Raw genomic sequence first — 16679 nt, 5'->3', positions numbered from 1 at the left:
GTTTCAAGGGAGAAACTGGCCCTTGGTTCTTTCTGTTCTTAAATTTCTAGATATGTTGGGGTATTTTATATGCACCATCACCAAAAAGAAGCAGGTCCCAGAGTTGCACATCTACACCTAACGCCTCTTCCCTAATATTCACTTCCTGCCTCCATATTAACACCCTATACTTTCTTCAGAAAACCTGTTTTCATCCCCTCTAAGGTTTTAAATCCATGATCATCCACAAATCTTTGGTGATCTTCTAAGTCAAAGACTTTGAGAATTCACAACAAAACCATTTCTCTCTAAAGGACCTACCTCTTGAAATTGAAAGCCAGATTTCTCAGACCTGATTTTGAAATTCAAACTAAAAACTGGGTTCTTCTGGCCTCATTGCTTTCATCTCTCGGAATCAATGGGTTTCCAATGCAATGGCTAGAAGGAATGAAGAAGCAAAAATTTGCAGAAACTAAAATTAAAATCCCACAACATTATCCCATCATTTTACCATTATCATTTGGATTGAATGGAGCCTAGTGTGCAGCTGGGAGGGAGAGCAAGTTGTCTGTCTGTGAGGTCACAGCTGAAGTCACAAAGTGTTGAAAAGGGCAAGGTTGATATGGGAACAGGAGGCTGTTGTGAGATGGGGCTCAAAGAGGAAAAAGTCTAGGGGGGAAGGAGTGGGGCAAAGTGTAATTTGGGGAACCAAGCAGGGTAAGTTTCTAGGCTTAATTGATCTGGTTCTTGACTGGGGCTTGGAGGTCAAGAAGGGTGGGAGTGGGAAAAGTGGAAGGGAAACGTCTCAAAGGAGGATTTGTCTCCTGTCTGGGTCACTGCCTATGAGCCCTTCTTCTCTACAAAGCACTTGAAGGCTGGAGCTGATGGCCCTCCATCCTGAAACTCTATCCTTAGTTAACCATGAAAATTCTGACTGAGGTGGGAGGGGGTGGGGTATTTACCAATCTTGCATTCACTCTACTCTATTTCCTGTCCTTGCCTGAACTCAAAGACCCTTTGGCCAATGCCCCATCCCCAATCTCAGCTAACTGTTATTTTTCACTTAGATTCTCTCTTTTTTTTCATCTACTTCCTCACTGCAATTTCTGTTGTTACTGACAAAGACTATAGGAAGATTTTACCCTGGCCAAATACTTCCTTCCTCTTACCCTCCTCTTACCCTCATCTTTCTTTACACATATGTACACACATACATGCACACATATGCAAGCACACACATGCACATGCACACTCACCCATCCAAAACACAAATGCTTCATTAACTGCTGAGATATCTGTCCTGGTAGTTCTCCCGTGAATAAACACTTTTCTTCTCACCATGTGCCTGCCTTCTCCCCATATTCATTTATGCCTCTCCAGGGCCTGGAGCTATCTCCATCTTCAGCTCCAGAGTCCTTGGTTTCTGTCTGAGAACAAAAGGCACAGCATCCCTGCCAGGATCAAGAACCAAAGGCAGAAATGACCTCCAAGCAGCAGAGAAGGTAATGGGGCTAATGACGACCCTCAAACGTCCTTAGATTACTATACTCCATGGGAGAAGAACCAGGGTCTCCTGTCTCCTCCTATCGCTCTTCATTTGGCTTCACTTGCTTCCTGGCTGGATAAGATGGGGACTTTAATGTGTCCTCCCTCTTCTCCATCTCCTTGACGAAAGAGACAATAGCAAATCTTTGTCATTCTAATTTAGAAATCAGGCATCAACTGCAATTCCTCTAGGAGTTGGTGGGGTACACAAACTAGGGACATTTATTTATTCCAGGATTGACTTTGCCTAAGTCCTTTGAATCGTCTATAGTGTGAATCAAGGCCAACCACCCAAAATAAAGCTTCCCTTGGTCTAGGGTTCAAAAGAGGGCTAGAATCTGCTGCTTGAGGCTAAATATGAGACCCAGGTAATGGTATTCATGAAGTCAGAAAAGAAAGAGGGTTTACTGTGAACTTGTGGATCAGGAAAGCTTCATAAAGGAATCAGAACTTGGCTTGAGCCTTTGAACTTGCAGCAGATGTTTTGAGATAAGAGTTTGTAGAAATTTGGGAATGGGCGTGGTGATTCATGCCTGTAATCCCAGCTCTTTGGGAGGCCAAGGCGAGCAGATCACCTGAGGTTGGGAGTTTGAGACAAGCCTGACCAACATGGAGAAACCCCATCTCTACTAAAAATACAAACAATTAGCTGGGCGTGCTGGTGCATGCATGTAATCCCATCTATTTGGGAGACTGAGGCAGGAGAATCGCTTGAACCCTGCAGGCAGAGGTTGCGGTAAGCCGGGCTTGCGCCACTGCACTCCAGCCTGGGCAACAATAGCGAAACAAAAAGAGTTTGTAGAAATTTGGGAAGAGAAAGTGAAAAATGACTTATAAATTTCTAAGCTGCCTATCTTATGAAAGTGCTCGGAATGGTTAACTGGACCTCAAGCCTGAGAGCCAGCAAGGAATTGAGAAGCCTGAGTCTGGAGGAAGTTGGGAATCTGCTCTATCTAAGAGTATGAATTCTCTTCCAGACAGCTGCAGGACCTTGCGGAAAAACTAATGAGTAGATATTGGAGTCTCCTAGACTTCCATATGAGAAAACACATAAACCACACCAGAGCCCTGGCCTTTCTGCTGATGAACATATGCCTTTTGATGGTGAAAGTGGACAGGACACTGTAAAAATAACACACAACAATAACGTTTGAAAACACTTAACAGTTACAAGTGCTTTCATATAATCATCCCCCAAATCCTTGAGAGAAAGATTACTCCTCTTGTTTTATAGGTGAGGAAACAGGCTTAGGGTTGAGGTTCAATAGCATAGTAGGGTGACTATCATTAACAATAATTTATTGTGTATTTCAAAAATAGTTAGCTGAGAAGAGTGGAAATGTTTCCAGCACAAAGAACTGATCAATGTTTGAGGTGATGGATATCCTAAATACTCTTGATTTGATCATTACATATTGTATGCATTATCAAACTATCACATGTGCCTCATAAATATGTACGATTAATATGTATCATTAAATAAATTAAAAGGATGTTTTCAGAATTAGGGGCATGGCTTGGATTTGCAATGAGTAGTAGCTCTGCCGGGTTCTATGGAGAAATAACACTCCAACTGGCAGAACTGTGTGCCTGAGCCATCTGATATGATGTCAATGCTATCAATGTTCATCAACAGTCTCCTCTTAATTGGAAATCTGTAGGCTCAGTGTCTTTTTACTTTTACTTTATTTTATTTATTTTTTTTCTGTTGCTGAGGCTAGAGAGCAGTAGTGCAATCATGGCTCACTGCAGCCTCGAACTCCTGGGCTCAAGCAATCCTCCTGTCTCAGCCTCCTGAGTAAGCTAGGACCACAAGTGCCTGCCACCATGCCTGGCGGGGTTTTTTGTTGTTGTTGCTGCTGCTCTTTTGTTTGTTTGTTGTTGGTTTTGTTTTGTTGTGTTGTGTTTTGTTTTGTTTGTAGAGACGAAGTCTCACTATGTTGCCCAAGCTGGTCTTGAGCTTCAGTGTCATCTAGAGCCCAGTTTTCACTCTATTCTGGGTCCCCAGACTCCCTGTGATTACTGGCCTCCCTACTCCTGTTTGGAAAAACTTATTGCTTTTTTTAATGGCAGGAACTGTACTAGCAGGAACCGCATGGCCAGGAGATGAGGCTGTTTGCTCAGGATCGGCAAGCATGGTAGAGCAGACTGGTTACCCGGGTTTCACTCACTTTCACCCTTCTTCTTTCTTCCAGTTACCTGTATATCGGTATACATCCTCTCCTAGGTGACTTTGGCACTGATTTAGGAATGAGGTGGTATTTAGGAATAAAAGCTTCAGTTGTGCTGCCAAGAATAAGCAAAATCTTTCCACTTCCTCAGCCTTCCATCCCCATTACCACCCCATCAGAAGTCACAAAGGAAAAGAACACTTTTTCGGGGGATAAAAAAGGAAGCAGTTTGCTAATTGAGTATACTTTCCAAAGAGGACCTGGGAAGTTTGACAGGTTAGGTGGGGTGAAGGGTGGAGAGTAGACATAAATTAGGCAGGCAGGAAAATGACAAGGTTTAATGACAGTGACCATCACCTTCACTTCCAATGTTCTACGCTTTAGAGTTCTCAAAGGGCTTCCAAGATATTTGGAAGATGAGGCAAGGTTCCCACCTGTCCCCACACCTCCCATAAGGGATATGAGAGGCAGGACCCTGGCTATCCTTCCTGGATTTTCAGTATAGAAACTTCAAGAATTCCTGCTCAGAGTGATAGGGTAGAGTTAGGAGAAGCCTTTAGCCCACGTTCTCTGCTCCTCATCAGGTTTATATCATTCTTTCTTTGTAGCACATCCACAGAAGGGACAATGAGATCACAGGTGGGTAAGGTATGCAAATTCTCTGGATCCTCTGGGCCTTCTAATTCCTAGGGAGAGGGGAGGAGAAGAGGTTGTAGACAGGAGGAAAAAAAAAAAAAAAAAAAGCTGCCTGAGAAGGGACGGGGTGCTCTTGACTGGCTGGTAGAGTGGGTCATTGTCTACCACACCAGTAATATCTCCAATGCCACTGCTTCACCAGTTGACTCCAGGGGCAGGCAAGCTGTACAGGCATTGACAAGGTGGTAAACAAATGGGTCTGTTTGGACCTGTCACACACCAGCTAGATCCAGAGCGAAGCAGGATATATGGGATGAAATGATTCAGCAGGGCTGCAGGAGACTTTTGGCTGCCTGAGAAATGGGATGATTTTGGGTGTCCAGCTCAAGTCCAAGAAATATCTTGTCTTCATAATGTTTCATAATGTGTCACTTCAGTTTCTGGAGAGTTGGGATATTGTTTCCAACATTTGTTCCTTATTTCTACAGGAAAGACAGGTAACCATCACTGAAACCCTGTGGGACCAGGTGAGGACAGAGGAATCATTTTTGACAGCATGGCAAGAGGTGGGAAGTGGGGGAAGGCTTCGGGAAGGAGCACATTTATTTCTCTTCCCTTGAGTGGCTTGTGGATTGACGGTGAAGGATCAACACGCTCCCTCCCACCTTGTTCTGTCGTTTGTGCAGTCTCATATTCTCAGAGCTTCTCGGGTCTGTGCACATCAGCGCCCCTTCCCGACACCCACTTATTTGAAGCTGTCACAGGTCCTGTTTGTTTTAAGGGTGTTTAATCCCCAATTCTCAGTGATTTTTACAGACTTGAAAGCACAGGTATGGCCTTTCACAAACATGAAAATGTTGATTTCAATTCACAAACGTAAAAATGCCAGGTTTCACTTTATAGTTGAAGGGTATATATGTGCAGAAGCCAGTAATGCCCATAAGATACCCACAGCAAATTGTAGTGAACTTTCATAGAATACAGACATTTACTTGGAGTTTCTAAGAGGCCTTCACATAAATTCCAGCTACTTCAACATCCCGATCTTACCATATTAGTTGCTTGTGAAACCTTAGATAGAGATGAGAATTAAAAGATAATTGATCACTTTTGAACTTACAGTACAGGAAACTGAGCATTTCATCATTTCTGATTAAAAATGAGTAAAATTATCCAGAGCCTCTTGGGCCAGCCCCCACTGTACAATATCATATAAAATGAATAATGTGTCCAACATGTTTTATTTTCTGTGATATTCAATAACTCTTTATATAAGGAAATAATCTTAATTACAATGCTGTACAGTAGCATCACTATTTCATGTTCTTACAATTATTATATTAGCTAAAGAGTAAGTTGCTTGTATAAGAGTCAAAAGACCATCCTGTTGAGAACAAGAAAATAATCAAGAACTTATAATATAACAAAGAGTGAACAAAGGGCAGAGAGTTAACCATTGAGAGGCAACGAATTAATCATTGGCACGCTGTACCCCTTTGCCCATTCATCTTCCGTATGTACCCTTATATACAAATTGAAGCTCCTGAATATCTACATACACTGTATTTCCACCAAACAAGATAACAACTATCTAAAAGTTCTCACACTTTCTCCCAAGGGAGACAACCCACAGTTCCAACAGTCACTGGATCCATTCATGGCTGGGTAATACAGTAGGCAGATATTTGGTTTTATAAGAAACTGCCAGCCCCGGCCCTGGACCCTATAGCCACTGAGATGTTGATGCCGAAGAACTGGATTGCCGTTTATGAACTCGTTTTTAAGGAGAGAGTCATGGTGGCCAAGAAGGATGTCCACATGCCTAAGCACCCAGAGCTGGCAGACAGGAATGTGCCCATCCTTCACATCATGAAGGCCATGCAGTCTCTCAAGTCCCGAGGCTACATGAAGCAACAGTTTGCCTAGAGACATTTCTACTGGTACCTTATCAATGAGGGTATCCAGTATCTCCATGATTACCTTCATCACCCGGAGACTGTGCCTGTCACTCTACGCCGCAGCCATCCAGAGACTGGCAGGCCTCGGCCTAAAAGGTCTGGAGGGTTAGTGATCTGCAAGACTCACAAGAGGGGGAGCCAACAGAGATACCTACAGACAGAATGCTGTGCCCCCTGGTGCCGACAAGAAAGTGGAGGCTGGGGCTGGGTCAGCAACTGAATTCCAGTTTAGAGGCAGATTTGGTTGTGGATGTACATCTACCTCAGTAAAATTGGAGAGGATTATTTTGCATTGAATAAACTCACAGCCAAAAAGAAAAGAAAAGAAAGTGCCACAACTTTTTCCAAAGTGATCATATGATTTTACACTCCCTCCAACGAGCAAATAAATACCGTTGATTTGAATACCTATGCTAAGCTTCAGAATAAGAATGAATTAGACTGAAAATAAATATGATAGTAGGTTTCCTTATACATTCAAGGCACAGCCCAGTCTTCTTTAAATGCTTTACTGTATTTTGCTCATTTACCACATAAAGAAATGGCAGCCCAGAGGTTTCTGTAGAGTGGAAGTCAGTGAGGATTTATTGCTAGAGCTACAAAGCCACAGTCTTGGCATTCACATTCTACAGCCTAGTGGCTAGGAGACTAGGTAACTTAATTTTATATGTGAAATCTCTCTGTAATAAAGTAATCAACTACAATATTATTTTTTCTGTATTTTTGTCTTCTGTCAGGTGCTGACAGTTTTTAAGGATATACAAAAGGAGGTGAGATTAGATTTTGATTCTCTGAATTTCCCAGCCCTATCATGTGCCTTGATCCCATTTTTTTTCTTACCCTACTGAGATGTTGCCTCTGACCAAGATTTCAGCTTCATTTATTTTTCTAGTGATTTCTCCCTTAAAGAGTACCACTGTCTTGTCAGTCCAGGCAGCTAAGGCAAGAAGATGCCTAACAGTTCCCTTGAGGAAATGTGATAACACAGACAGAAAATTGTATATGCTAGAACTTCTCTCAGCAAGAATACTCTATGTGGTTGTATGAAATGCTGATAAGTGACTGAGTTGGGGAGAATCCCCTAGTGATGTAGTAAATTGCCTTATTAGGTGACTATGTCTGTGTGGAAGTACAAATTAGAGACAAGAGCTAACCTTCTTGGGTAAATAGAAATAAAACCTCTTCCTCTGCTCTCCTTGGCTCTTCTTCTATAGATTTCAGTCTCTCTCTCTCTCTCTCTCTCTCTCTCTCTCTCTGTCTCTCTCTCTTTCTCTTTCTCTCTCTCTCTTTGAGACATGGTCTCACTCTGTGCCCAGGCTGGAGTGCAGTGACGTGATCTCAGCTCACTGCAACCTCTGGCTCCCAGGTTCAAGCGAATCTCCTCCCTCAGCCTCCCAAGTAGCTGGGAGTACCACACCCAACTAATTTTTTTTTTTCTTTTTGTAGAGATAGGGTGTTGCCATGTTGCCCAGGTTAGTCTCGAATTCCTGGACTCAAGCCATCTGCCAGCCTTGGCCTCCCAAAATGCTGGGATTACAGGTGTGAGGCACTGTGCCCAGCCTAAGAAGGATTTTCTTTTTTTTTTTTTTTTTTTGAGACAGTGTTGTTCTGCCACCCAGGCTACAGTGTAGTAGCATGATCTCGGCTCACCACAACCTACGCCTCCTAAGTCCCAGTGATTCTCCTGCCTCAGCCTTCTGGGTAACTGAGATTACAGCTGGCACCACACCCAGCTAATCTCTGCATTATTAGTAGAAACGGGGTTTCACCATGTTGGTCAGGCTGGTCTTGAACTCCTGACCTCAGGTGATCCACCCACCTTGGCCTCCCAAAGTGCTGGGATTACAAACATGAGCCACCCCGTCCGGCCAAGAAGGAATTTTTTAAAGATCCTTTACATGTAGTTAAAGCTTCTCTGCAGGGAACCACTGGAGACTCAATGAGGAGTGTAAAAGGGCCCAGAAGAGACATAGCAGAAGGCCAGAGGGCCACAAAGAATAAAAGATGTGAGACCTTGGTATGAATAGTTATGACTGTAAGTGATGAATTATGTGTCTCCCACCCCTAAAGAGGCACAGCTTGCCCCTATTTATTCATTCATTATTCAAAAGACATTTATTGAGCATATGCTATATGCAGGGCATTATATTAAGTGGTTTGGTGTGAGAGATACAAAAACAATACAAATTGTGCTTTTGGAAGTCTTGGGATTTTGGCCGGGCACGGTGGCCAAAGTGGCTGGATGGTAATCCCAGCACTTTGGGAGGCTGAGGTGGCCAGATCTCCTGAGGTCAGGAGTTCAACCAGCCTGACCAACATGGTGAAACCTCATCTCTACCAATAATGCAAAAATTAGTCAGACTAGGTGGTGCACACCTGTGATCCCAGCTCCTAGGGAGGCTGAGGCAGGAGAATCGCTTGAACTTGGGAGGTGGAAGTTGCAGTGAGCCGAGATCACACCACTGCACTCCATCCCGAACAGCAGAGCGAGACTCTATCTCAAAAAAAATAAAGAAAGAAATCTTGGGAGTTCCATGTCCAGGAAGCCCATGTTTTCCCAAACAGACATCCCTGCATTTGACCAAGTCTATAGCTAGTACACTGCAGGTCCACAGGACACCAGCCCCATCATCTCTGACTCTGTATTCTCATTATTTTTCAGCTGCAGGAAGATGCTCAGATTCGAGGTAAAAGAGCACCATTCCAAGGTTTGGATAAGGAAACAAGGGAGGGGATCTGGAATTCAAGTCTCATTGTATCCATTTCCCATTCCAAAAAAAAAAAAAAATGGAGATAAGAACGAGATAAGGAGTTCATCCCAAAGTCTCACCCTAGGATCTTCCATTTAGCTTATGGCTAGAGTCCAGGTTCTTTTCTTTCCCCACTTCAACCAAATTGGGAATTGGCTTTCCTTAAAGCATTCATAAGTACTGCGAGTCTCTCCTCTGTCCATCTCAATCGCCTCATGTCTGAGTCTGTTCAGGCTGCTAGAACAGAATACCATATTCGTTAGTTTATAATCAACAGAAATTTATTTCCCACAGTACTGGAGGCTGGGATGTCCAAGATCAAGGTGCCAGCAGATTTGGTGTCTGGTGAGGCCCTGCCTCCCAGTTCATAGACAGCCAACTTTTTCACTGTGTCCTCACATGGAGGAAGCAGTAAAGGAATTCTCTAGGTTCTCTTTCATACAGACACTAATCTCATTCATGAGGGCTCTGCCCTCATAAGTGAATTACCTCCCAAAGGCCCCACACCTTACTATCATTGCTTTGGGGATTAGGTTTCAATATATCAATTTGGAGGGGACATAGACATTCAGTCTACAGCACGTGGACAGGGATAGAAGAATCTTTTTCTCCCTTGGAATGGCTGTTGAGGGCCTGAGAACACTCTCATGCTTCAGCTAGATATGGTTCTTGTCTGTAAAGACAGCAAATACAGAAAAGGGGAACAGCTTCCCAAGGCTGGCACAGGGATAGAATGGCAGGCAGGCTAGAGTGGAATGATTATTCAGGGTGGTCAAGTTACAGTTTTCAACCGCCTAGATGCTAATTCTAGAATTAGCATCAAAATACCCAGGAGCCTAGAATTATAGCACAAAAGCCATATGTGGAACTCTTTTCTTCACTCATCCAAGAAAGAACTTACAAATTGGGGCTTTTCAAACTTTTGCATATATACAGATCACCTGGGTCCCTTGTTAAAAAACAGATTCTTATTCAGTAGGTCTAAGCTAGGCTTGAATTCTGAGATCCGCGATTCTCTACCTCTAAGAGACTCCCGTATGGTGCCAAAGCTCCTGGCTCTTGAATCCCATTGATTATCAAGGATATATATGACTGAGCCCAAAGAGAGAGCCTCCAAAGTCAGAATTAAATAAGATTGAATTCAAGGATTTTTATATCCCATGGAAGGGGTGAGGAGCCTTCAGCTGTGGATACAAGAGGCAAGGAGAGGAGGAAATCTGGAGATTCTGACTACTCTTGGGGTCTCTCTGGTATTGGAACCACTCTATGCTTTTTCAGCCCCGTGGCAAAATGGAGTTCGTTAAGAGTACAAATCTTCTTGGGGATCTTTAAATACAGACAGTCCCAGAGAAGACCCCTCTGATCTTTCTCCAAACCTGGTCCATCACCTCCACTCCAGAACAAGACACTATGGCCTCCACTGTGAGATCCAGAGGCTCGTGAGATAATTTCCTTGGATGCTGATCCCTAAGGTTCAAAAGGTCAAAAGGGCCAAGCTTACCTCTGCTTGGAGAATGCTCTCCTTCATCCTTGGAAGCCTGATTTCCAAATAGATCCCTGCAGGGCCCTGGGAACACCCACCTGATTACCTGGGCTGTAAAAATGTGGATTTAGGATCTAACTGTTGCTGCTGCTTTTCTGCTTCCTGAAAGATGGAGCAAGGCAGGGTGAAATCCAGGGTGAGATGAGGAGAATTCAAGTCTCATTGTATCCCTTTCCCACACAAAAAAACGGAGATAAGAAGTGAACTACCAGGGACTTGTTCCAGCAGCAGCACCCTGGGATGGAAACATTTGGCTAACTCAGCTCCCAGCCCTGGATTACAGAGCTTCAGCGGCCATGATCCGCTCTGCTTCACAGGGGGCCAGATTTCTGGTGCCACATTCTGCAACTGCCTCTCTGACGGGCTTGTTAGGTCGTCAGTGTCCCTTCAAGTCTGGCCCCTCCCACTTTGGCTATACTTCAAACCAGGGATGCGAGCTGAGCAGCTGGGGAGACATGTCCAGGCCCCTGTAACAGAATGACTCTTCTCTGTGTCCACTTCAGGGATGAGCAACTGCTCCGTGACACCCATGACATCAGCACCCAGGACTGGGTAAGTGTCCCTATTCTGACAATGTTCAAGGGAGATGGCACCCACCTGGATATGGGTGTGCTGGCCACGAATATAGCTAGCTCTGAGCCTTGAGCCTTCAGAAGCCTGTGCTTCCAAAGGGGCAAGAAGTGCCTCCCCACCCGACTTACAAATGGTGAACTACAGAGCCTGGGATTCCTCCTCCATCCTCAGCCCCATCAGAAATCCCTGAAATCTCAGGATCAGCCCTGAACCCTCAGGATCAACCCTGAACCTCACCATAAGAAAGTATCTTATTGTAAGAAAGTATCTTAATTCAACTGAGGGAATAAGGGAACATAGAAAGAATGACAGCTAGGAAAGGAAGACCACAAAGAAGGAATAAAGAATCAAGAACATAGGCTGGGCGTGGGGTGGTTCATGCCTGTAATCCCAGTACTTCTGGAGGCCAAGGCGGTTGGATTGCTTGAGCCCAGGAGTTCGACACAGTGAGACCTGTCTCCACAAAATATACAAAATTAGCCAGGTATGGTGGTGCACACCTGTAGTCCCAGCTACTCTGGAGGCTGAGGTGAGAAGATAACCTGAGCCTGGGGAGGTGAAGACCTGTCTCTTATACACATCTAGATGTGTATAAGAGACAGACCTGGTGTAGTGGCTCACACCTGTAATCCCAGCTATTTGGGAGGCTGAGGCAGGAGAATCGCTTGAACCCAGGAGGCAGAGGTTGCAGTGAGCCAAGATCGTGCCACTGCACTCCAGCCTGGGCGACACAGTGAGACCTGTCTCTTATACACATCTAGATGTGTATAAGAGACAGGGGGTGGTTCATGCCTGTAATCCCAGTACTTCTGGAGGCCAAGGCGGTTGGATTGCTTGAGCCCAGGAGTTCGACACAGTGAGACCTGTCTCCACAAAATATTACAAAATTAGCCAGGCATGGTGGTGCATGCCTGTAATCCCAGCTACTCGGGAGGCTGAGGCAGGAGAATCGCTTGAACCCAGGAAGTAGAGATTGCAGTGAGCCAAGATTGTGCCATTGCACTCCAGCCTAGGCAACAAGAGTGAAACTCTGTCTCAAAAAAAAAAAACTAATTTTGACAGGTTATGGTTTTTCCCAAAGCAGGAAATGGAAAAGATGAACTCCCTAGATCCCTGTTTTAACAGAATTTGTCCCTATCTCAGAAAATTGACTCTCATAAAATAAAGCCATTTGTTTTAAAGAGATGGATTGTTATGCTTTAACTTTCTCAGTGCTGAAACCATGGAAGGAATAAATGAAAAGTGATTTCATATTAACAAAATTCTCAATGTAACTATTGTAAACCTTTGCATATGAGGAGCACTTTTGATTGGTCAAAATCTTTCAGATATATGATATTATTTAATTTTAATTTTATTATTCCTCTGAGTCAAGCAGTAGGAATATTCCTGATGAAAACATAGGCTGTAATAGGTTATGATGCTTCATCTCCTAAAGCCCACCCAACAAGAGCTTTTTCCTATGAGCCATGCATCCATCAGGAAATTGCAACTCCCAGAACCTGAGATGCCCATTCTTGGTGGAGTGTAATAATGGAATCCCTAAGGGTAATGGAGGCCAGGAAGGGGACTGAAAGGGTAAGATCTCTTTCCTTCATATGTCTACAACTTTCTCTTATTTGGCACAGAAGCGTAAGGCCTCCAGATTCCTCCATGACCCCAAAGTTGAGAAGATTGCAGTTCAACTCTGGAGAGAAGCCATCAGGAGGCTGTGTCCACAACCTGAAGACACAGCTCTTCAGTCAATCACCTTACTACCCTGGACCCTAACTCTATAACCAAGGAAGAAGGACATCTCTGCTTCAGCCAGGTGTTTTACCCGGGCAGTCTTTCCCCTGAGCTCCACCCTGCCCATCTGTGGTAGTCAGGAACCCAGGCCTCATAGGTCCTCATCCCAACATGGCAGGGCAGCACCCCAGGAAGCAGGTGCAGTCGTACAAGGGGCAATAGGGTGAGAGGGTGGACAAGTGAAGGCAGGGCTAGGCCAGGTTCTTTTGGGCTCTGCGATCAAGACAAAGGGCCAAACAGAGTGCATCAGGTGTGGATAGTGTTCAGGAATCAAGGACAGAAAATTGTGGGATGAAGAGATGGAAAGGTGTAAAGTTTTAAAACACATTAACAAATGTGAGGCCTATAATTCCCTCTGGAAAGTGCTCTAGAAACTTACACTACTTTGGGGGCTTAATTCAGTGTCAAGAGTCAAACACAGTCTGTCCTTTATAGACTCCCTTGTCCGGGTTTTCTTTCCTAAAGTATTTGAATATGCTTCCCCAAAGGCACTGTTTAAGTGACAGGCCATTTCCTCAACCCTTTTCACTCTCCTGCTCCATAGGCTCATCTGACACCTCAGCCACCTCACCCTGTGGCAGAGACTATACTAGCCACACCCTCTATGTGGCCTTCTCTAGGGCTCATTAGGAATTCCTTTAAAGAAAGAATCTGAGTTATAGGTGATGGAGAAGATTGGTTTCATCTGCCTGTGTCTAAGTACAGTGACTCTATGTACTTTCTTGAATAGCCCCCTTTCAAATATTTTATCCTGTTTCCCCCACAAATCATCAAAATACATAAAGTGTTTCAATATTTTAGCATTAAGATTATATTTTGCTGAATGTAATACATACACTCACAAAACCTCTGTCAAAACCCAGTTTGGGTTCAGATTGTAAAGCAGGAAGCTTCCTTCCTCTAGCACAACATGGATAGCAAGTGTAGGACAGCAATAATCCTGAAGTGGAAACTACACAGAGAGAATATGGTCGACAATTAGTGGATCTCCTCCTTAGTTCCTGTTGGATGTCTTGGGATGGGGTCGTGAGAGTAGAAGGATCACCACGAGGACAGCTTTTACTCTCAGGGTCACCTGCCTAGTAAATTGTCCAGCAGGGAGGAGAATAAATTTCTTTTATTCCCATCCATATGACTATGACATCTACAGCACAGCTTCAGTTGCCTGAAAAGGGGAAGATATTAGCAGATATCATCACTGAACCCAAAAGAGAGGGTGGTGCCCATGAGTGGAGATGCCAGGGCCTATGGCTGAAACTGGGAACTTGGAAATCAAGGGAGACCCAAGCACATTCCAACTGCCAAAGCAAGGAAACCAGCAAACAAGCAGCTGATGAAATAAATGTGACATCAAAGACTTGCCCTCCTGGTTCTTCCTGGGCTGTGGAATGGGTAGTGATAGAATTTCCAAGTATGATAGTGCATTTGGTTCAAAGAACCGCACTGTAGCATGGGAGAACCTGCACTATTATGTCATAAACTCAATCTGACTTTGTCTAAGTTTTTCTTCTTTGTGGGCCTCAGTTTCCTCTCCCATAAAGTAAGTAGCTGTTACTAGAAAATGCTGAAGGTGCCTTTCATTTCCAATATCCTGTGATCTGGATGGTCTCACAGTCTACCATTTAAAGATAGTTATTCCCAGCCTGTGAAAAGACCACCTAGTCCAAAAGTATTTCCTACAAGAAAAGACTATTTAGGATATTTGTCAAAGATGGTAATCTTTGCATATATAAAATAAAACATATTACATAACTGGTAAAGTAGAATTTTTATTTCTTTCCTTTTAAACAGAATCTGAACAAATGAATGTCATATATTAAATATTATATCATGTAAGATTTAACCAGAGTGAGAATTTGTCACACCACCAACAAAATAATAATCAGAACACATTATGGCAATAAGGTAACTTTATAAAAATCTTCACCTCATAGATGTTGACTCAGCATTTGTTAACATAAAAATTTTATTTTTTTAATTAACAGTTTAAAAATTAAATTACCTGATAAGGAGACACTGTAATTATTGGATTGTACTGAAAACAAAACCAGACAAGGGTGCCTTCTATTTTCATGCTAGTTCAACAATATTAAAAATGTTGTCAGTGCTTTCCATTTCTTTATTTTATTATTTTATTTTATTTTATTTTATTTGTTTTGTTTTGTTTTTGAGACAGAGTTTTGCTCTTGTCGCCCAGGCTGGAGTGCAATGGTGCAATCTCAGCTCACTGCAACATCCACCTCCCGGGTTCAAGTGATTCTCCTGCCTCAGCCTCCCAAGTAGCTGGGATTACAGTCACCTGCCACCACACCCAACTAATTTTTGTATTTTTAGTAGAGACAGGGTTTCACCGTGTTGGCCAGGCTGGTCTCGAACTCCTGACCTCAGGCGATCCACCAGTCTTGGCCTCCCAAAGTGCTGGGATTACAGGCATGAGCCACTGCACTCCGCCCAGTGTTTTCCATTTCTAAAAACACTTAAATATAAAACCTCAGCAAGACATTTTATACAAATAGGTAGCAAAATTCAACCAGAAGCATAAGACAAAATGTCCAAAAACAGGTCGGGCTCATGCATGTAATCCCAGCACATTGGGAGGCTGAGGCAGACGGATCACCTGAGGTCGGGAGTTCGAGACCAGCCTGACCAACATGGAGAAACCCCATCTCTACTAAAACTATAAAATTAGCCAGGTGTGGTGGCACATGCCTGTAATCTCAGCTACTCAGGAAGCCTGAGGCAGGAGAATCGCTTGAACCCGGGAGGCAGAGGTTGTGGTGAACCGAGATCGCGCCATTGTACTCCAGCTGGGCAACAAGAGCGAAACTCTGTCTCAAAAAAAAAAAAAGTCCAAAAACAAATCAACGTATTAATGGAGTTACCTTCAAATTTTTACTTCTCAAAGTTACAGCCACTGAAATTATATTGTATCATATTAAAAGGCAGAAATAATTAGTGGAATAGAAATGCAATTCGTGATCCAGAAAAGTTTCAGTCTGTGATAGTCAAAAATTCCTAATCAAGAAGGATAAGAAGCATTCATTAATAAATGATATTGAGGCCGGGTGCAGTGGATCCCAGCACTTTGGGAGGCCAAGGCAGGTGGATCACCTGAGGTCAGGAGTTCGAGACCAGCCTGGCCAACATACTGAAACCCTGTCTCTACTAAAAATACAAAACTTAGTCAGGCATGGTGGCGGATGCCTGTAATCCCCGCTACTCAGGAAGCTGAGGCAGGAGAATTGCTTGAACCCAGGAGGTGGAGGTTGCAATGAGCCAAGCTGGTGCCATTGCACTCTATACTGCATATAAATGAGACATTGGTTTCAGAAACAGGAAAACTAAAGGATATTTTAGAACCTTTGAAAAAAGGACCTGCCCTATGGCTATTTAACTTATTAGTGTAGAATCCACTAAAGCATTTTATCATCAATAGGATTTTATAAACTCAACCATGATACGAGATTTAAAAGGTAACCTTCTCCAGTTCATTGCTATTTTTAGCAGATGCATCTAAAACTGGACAGGATGTACAGGTAATCTGTATTTGGGGTATGGGAAGGATTTTGAAGCTGAGTTTCTAGGTAAAGATTTAATTAGTAAAGATTCAGCTGTCCCCCTTGGCTAGGCTTTGAACTCATCAGGAGTAGTCAGGACCAGGAAACTGATGGGGATATCATAATGAGTCTTATGGGTGACCCAAGGTCAGACTTAGGATGTAAGGCCAAAACTGGGA

At 43.6% G+C, this 16679-nt stretch overlaps 1 protein-coding gene across 1 annotated transcript; it reads left to right on the top strand.

The window, feature by feature from the left end:
* Positions 1-617: 617 nt before the first annotated feature.
* Positions 618-14428, top strand: LOC105544925 (chromosome unknown open reading frame, human C12orf54). The gene is made up of 9 exons (XM_011987637.1): positions 618-696; positions 1360-1481; positions 4304-4334; positions 4820-4858; positions 7027-7059; positions 8952-8976; positions 11086-11134; positions 12784-12965; positions 14094-14428. Exons 2-8 carry the CDS (start codon positions 1459-1461, stop codon positions 12923-12925), a joined length of 342 nt encoding a protein of 113 aa, XP_011843027.1. The 5' UTR covers positions 618-696; positions 1360-1458; the 3' UTR covers positions 12926-12965; positions 14094-14428.
* Positions 14429-16679: the final 2251 nt, after the last annotated feature.

The sequence above is a fragment of the Mandrillus leucophaeus genome, unplaced genomic scaffold (genome assembly GCF_000951045.1).
Source record: "Mandrillus leucophaeus isolate KB7577 unplaced genomic scaffold, Mleu.le_1.0 Scaffold313, whole genome shotgun sequence".
Classification (NCBI taxonomy): Eukaryota; Metazoa; Chordata; class Mammalia; order Primates; family Cercopithecidae; genus Mandrillus; species Mandrillus leucophaeus.
Note: the sequence above shows the minus strand (reverse complement) of the source record. Positions and strands in the feature narration are given on the sequence as shown.

Excerpts from the sequence above, each read along its gene's own strand:
- LOC105544925 (XM_011987637.1), top strand. The coding sequence starts at position 1,459 with ATGACCTCCAAGCAGCAGAGAAG. Across the intron at positions 1,482-4,303 it reads ACCTCCAAGCAGCAGAGAAG|CACATCCACAGAAGGGACAA; the intron begins GTAATGGGGCTA and ends CTTTCTTTGTAG. Across the intron at positions 4,859-7,026 it reads CTGAAACCCTGTGGGACCAG|GTGCTGACAGTTTTTAAGGA; the intron begins GTGAGGACAGAG and ends GTCTTCTGTCAG.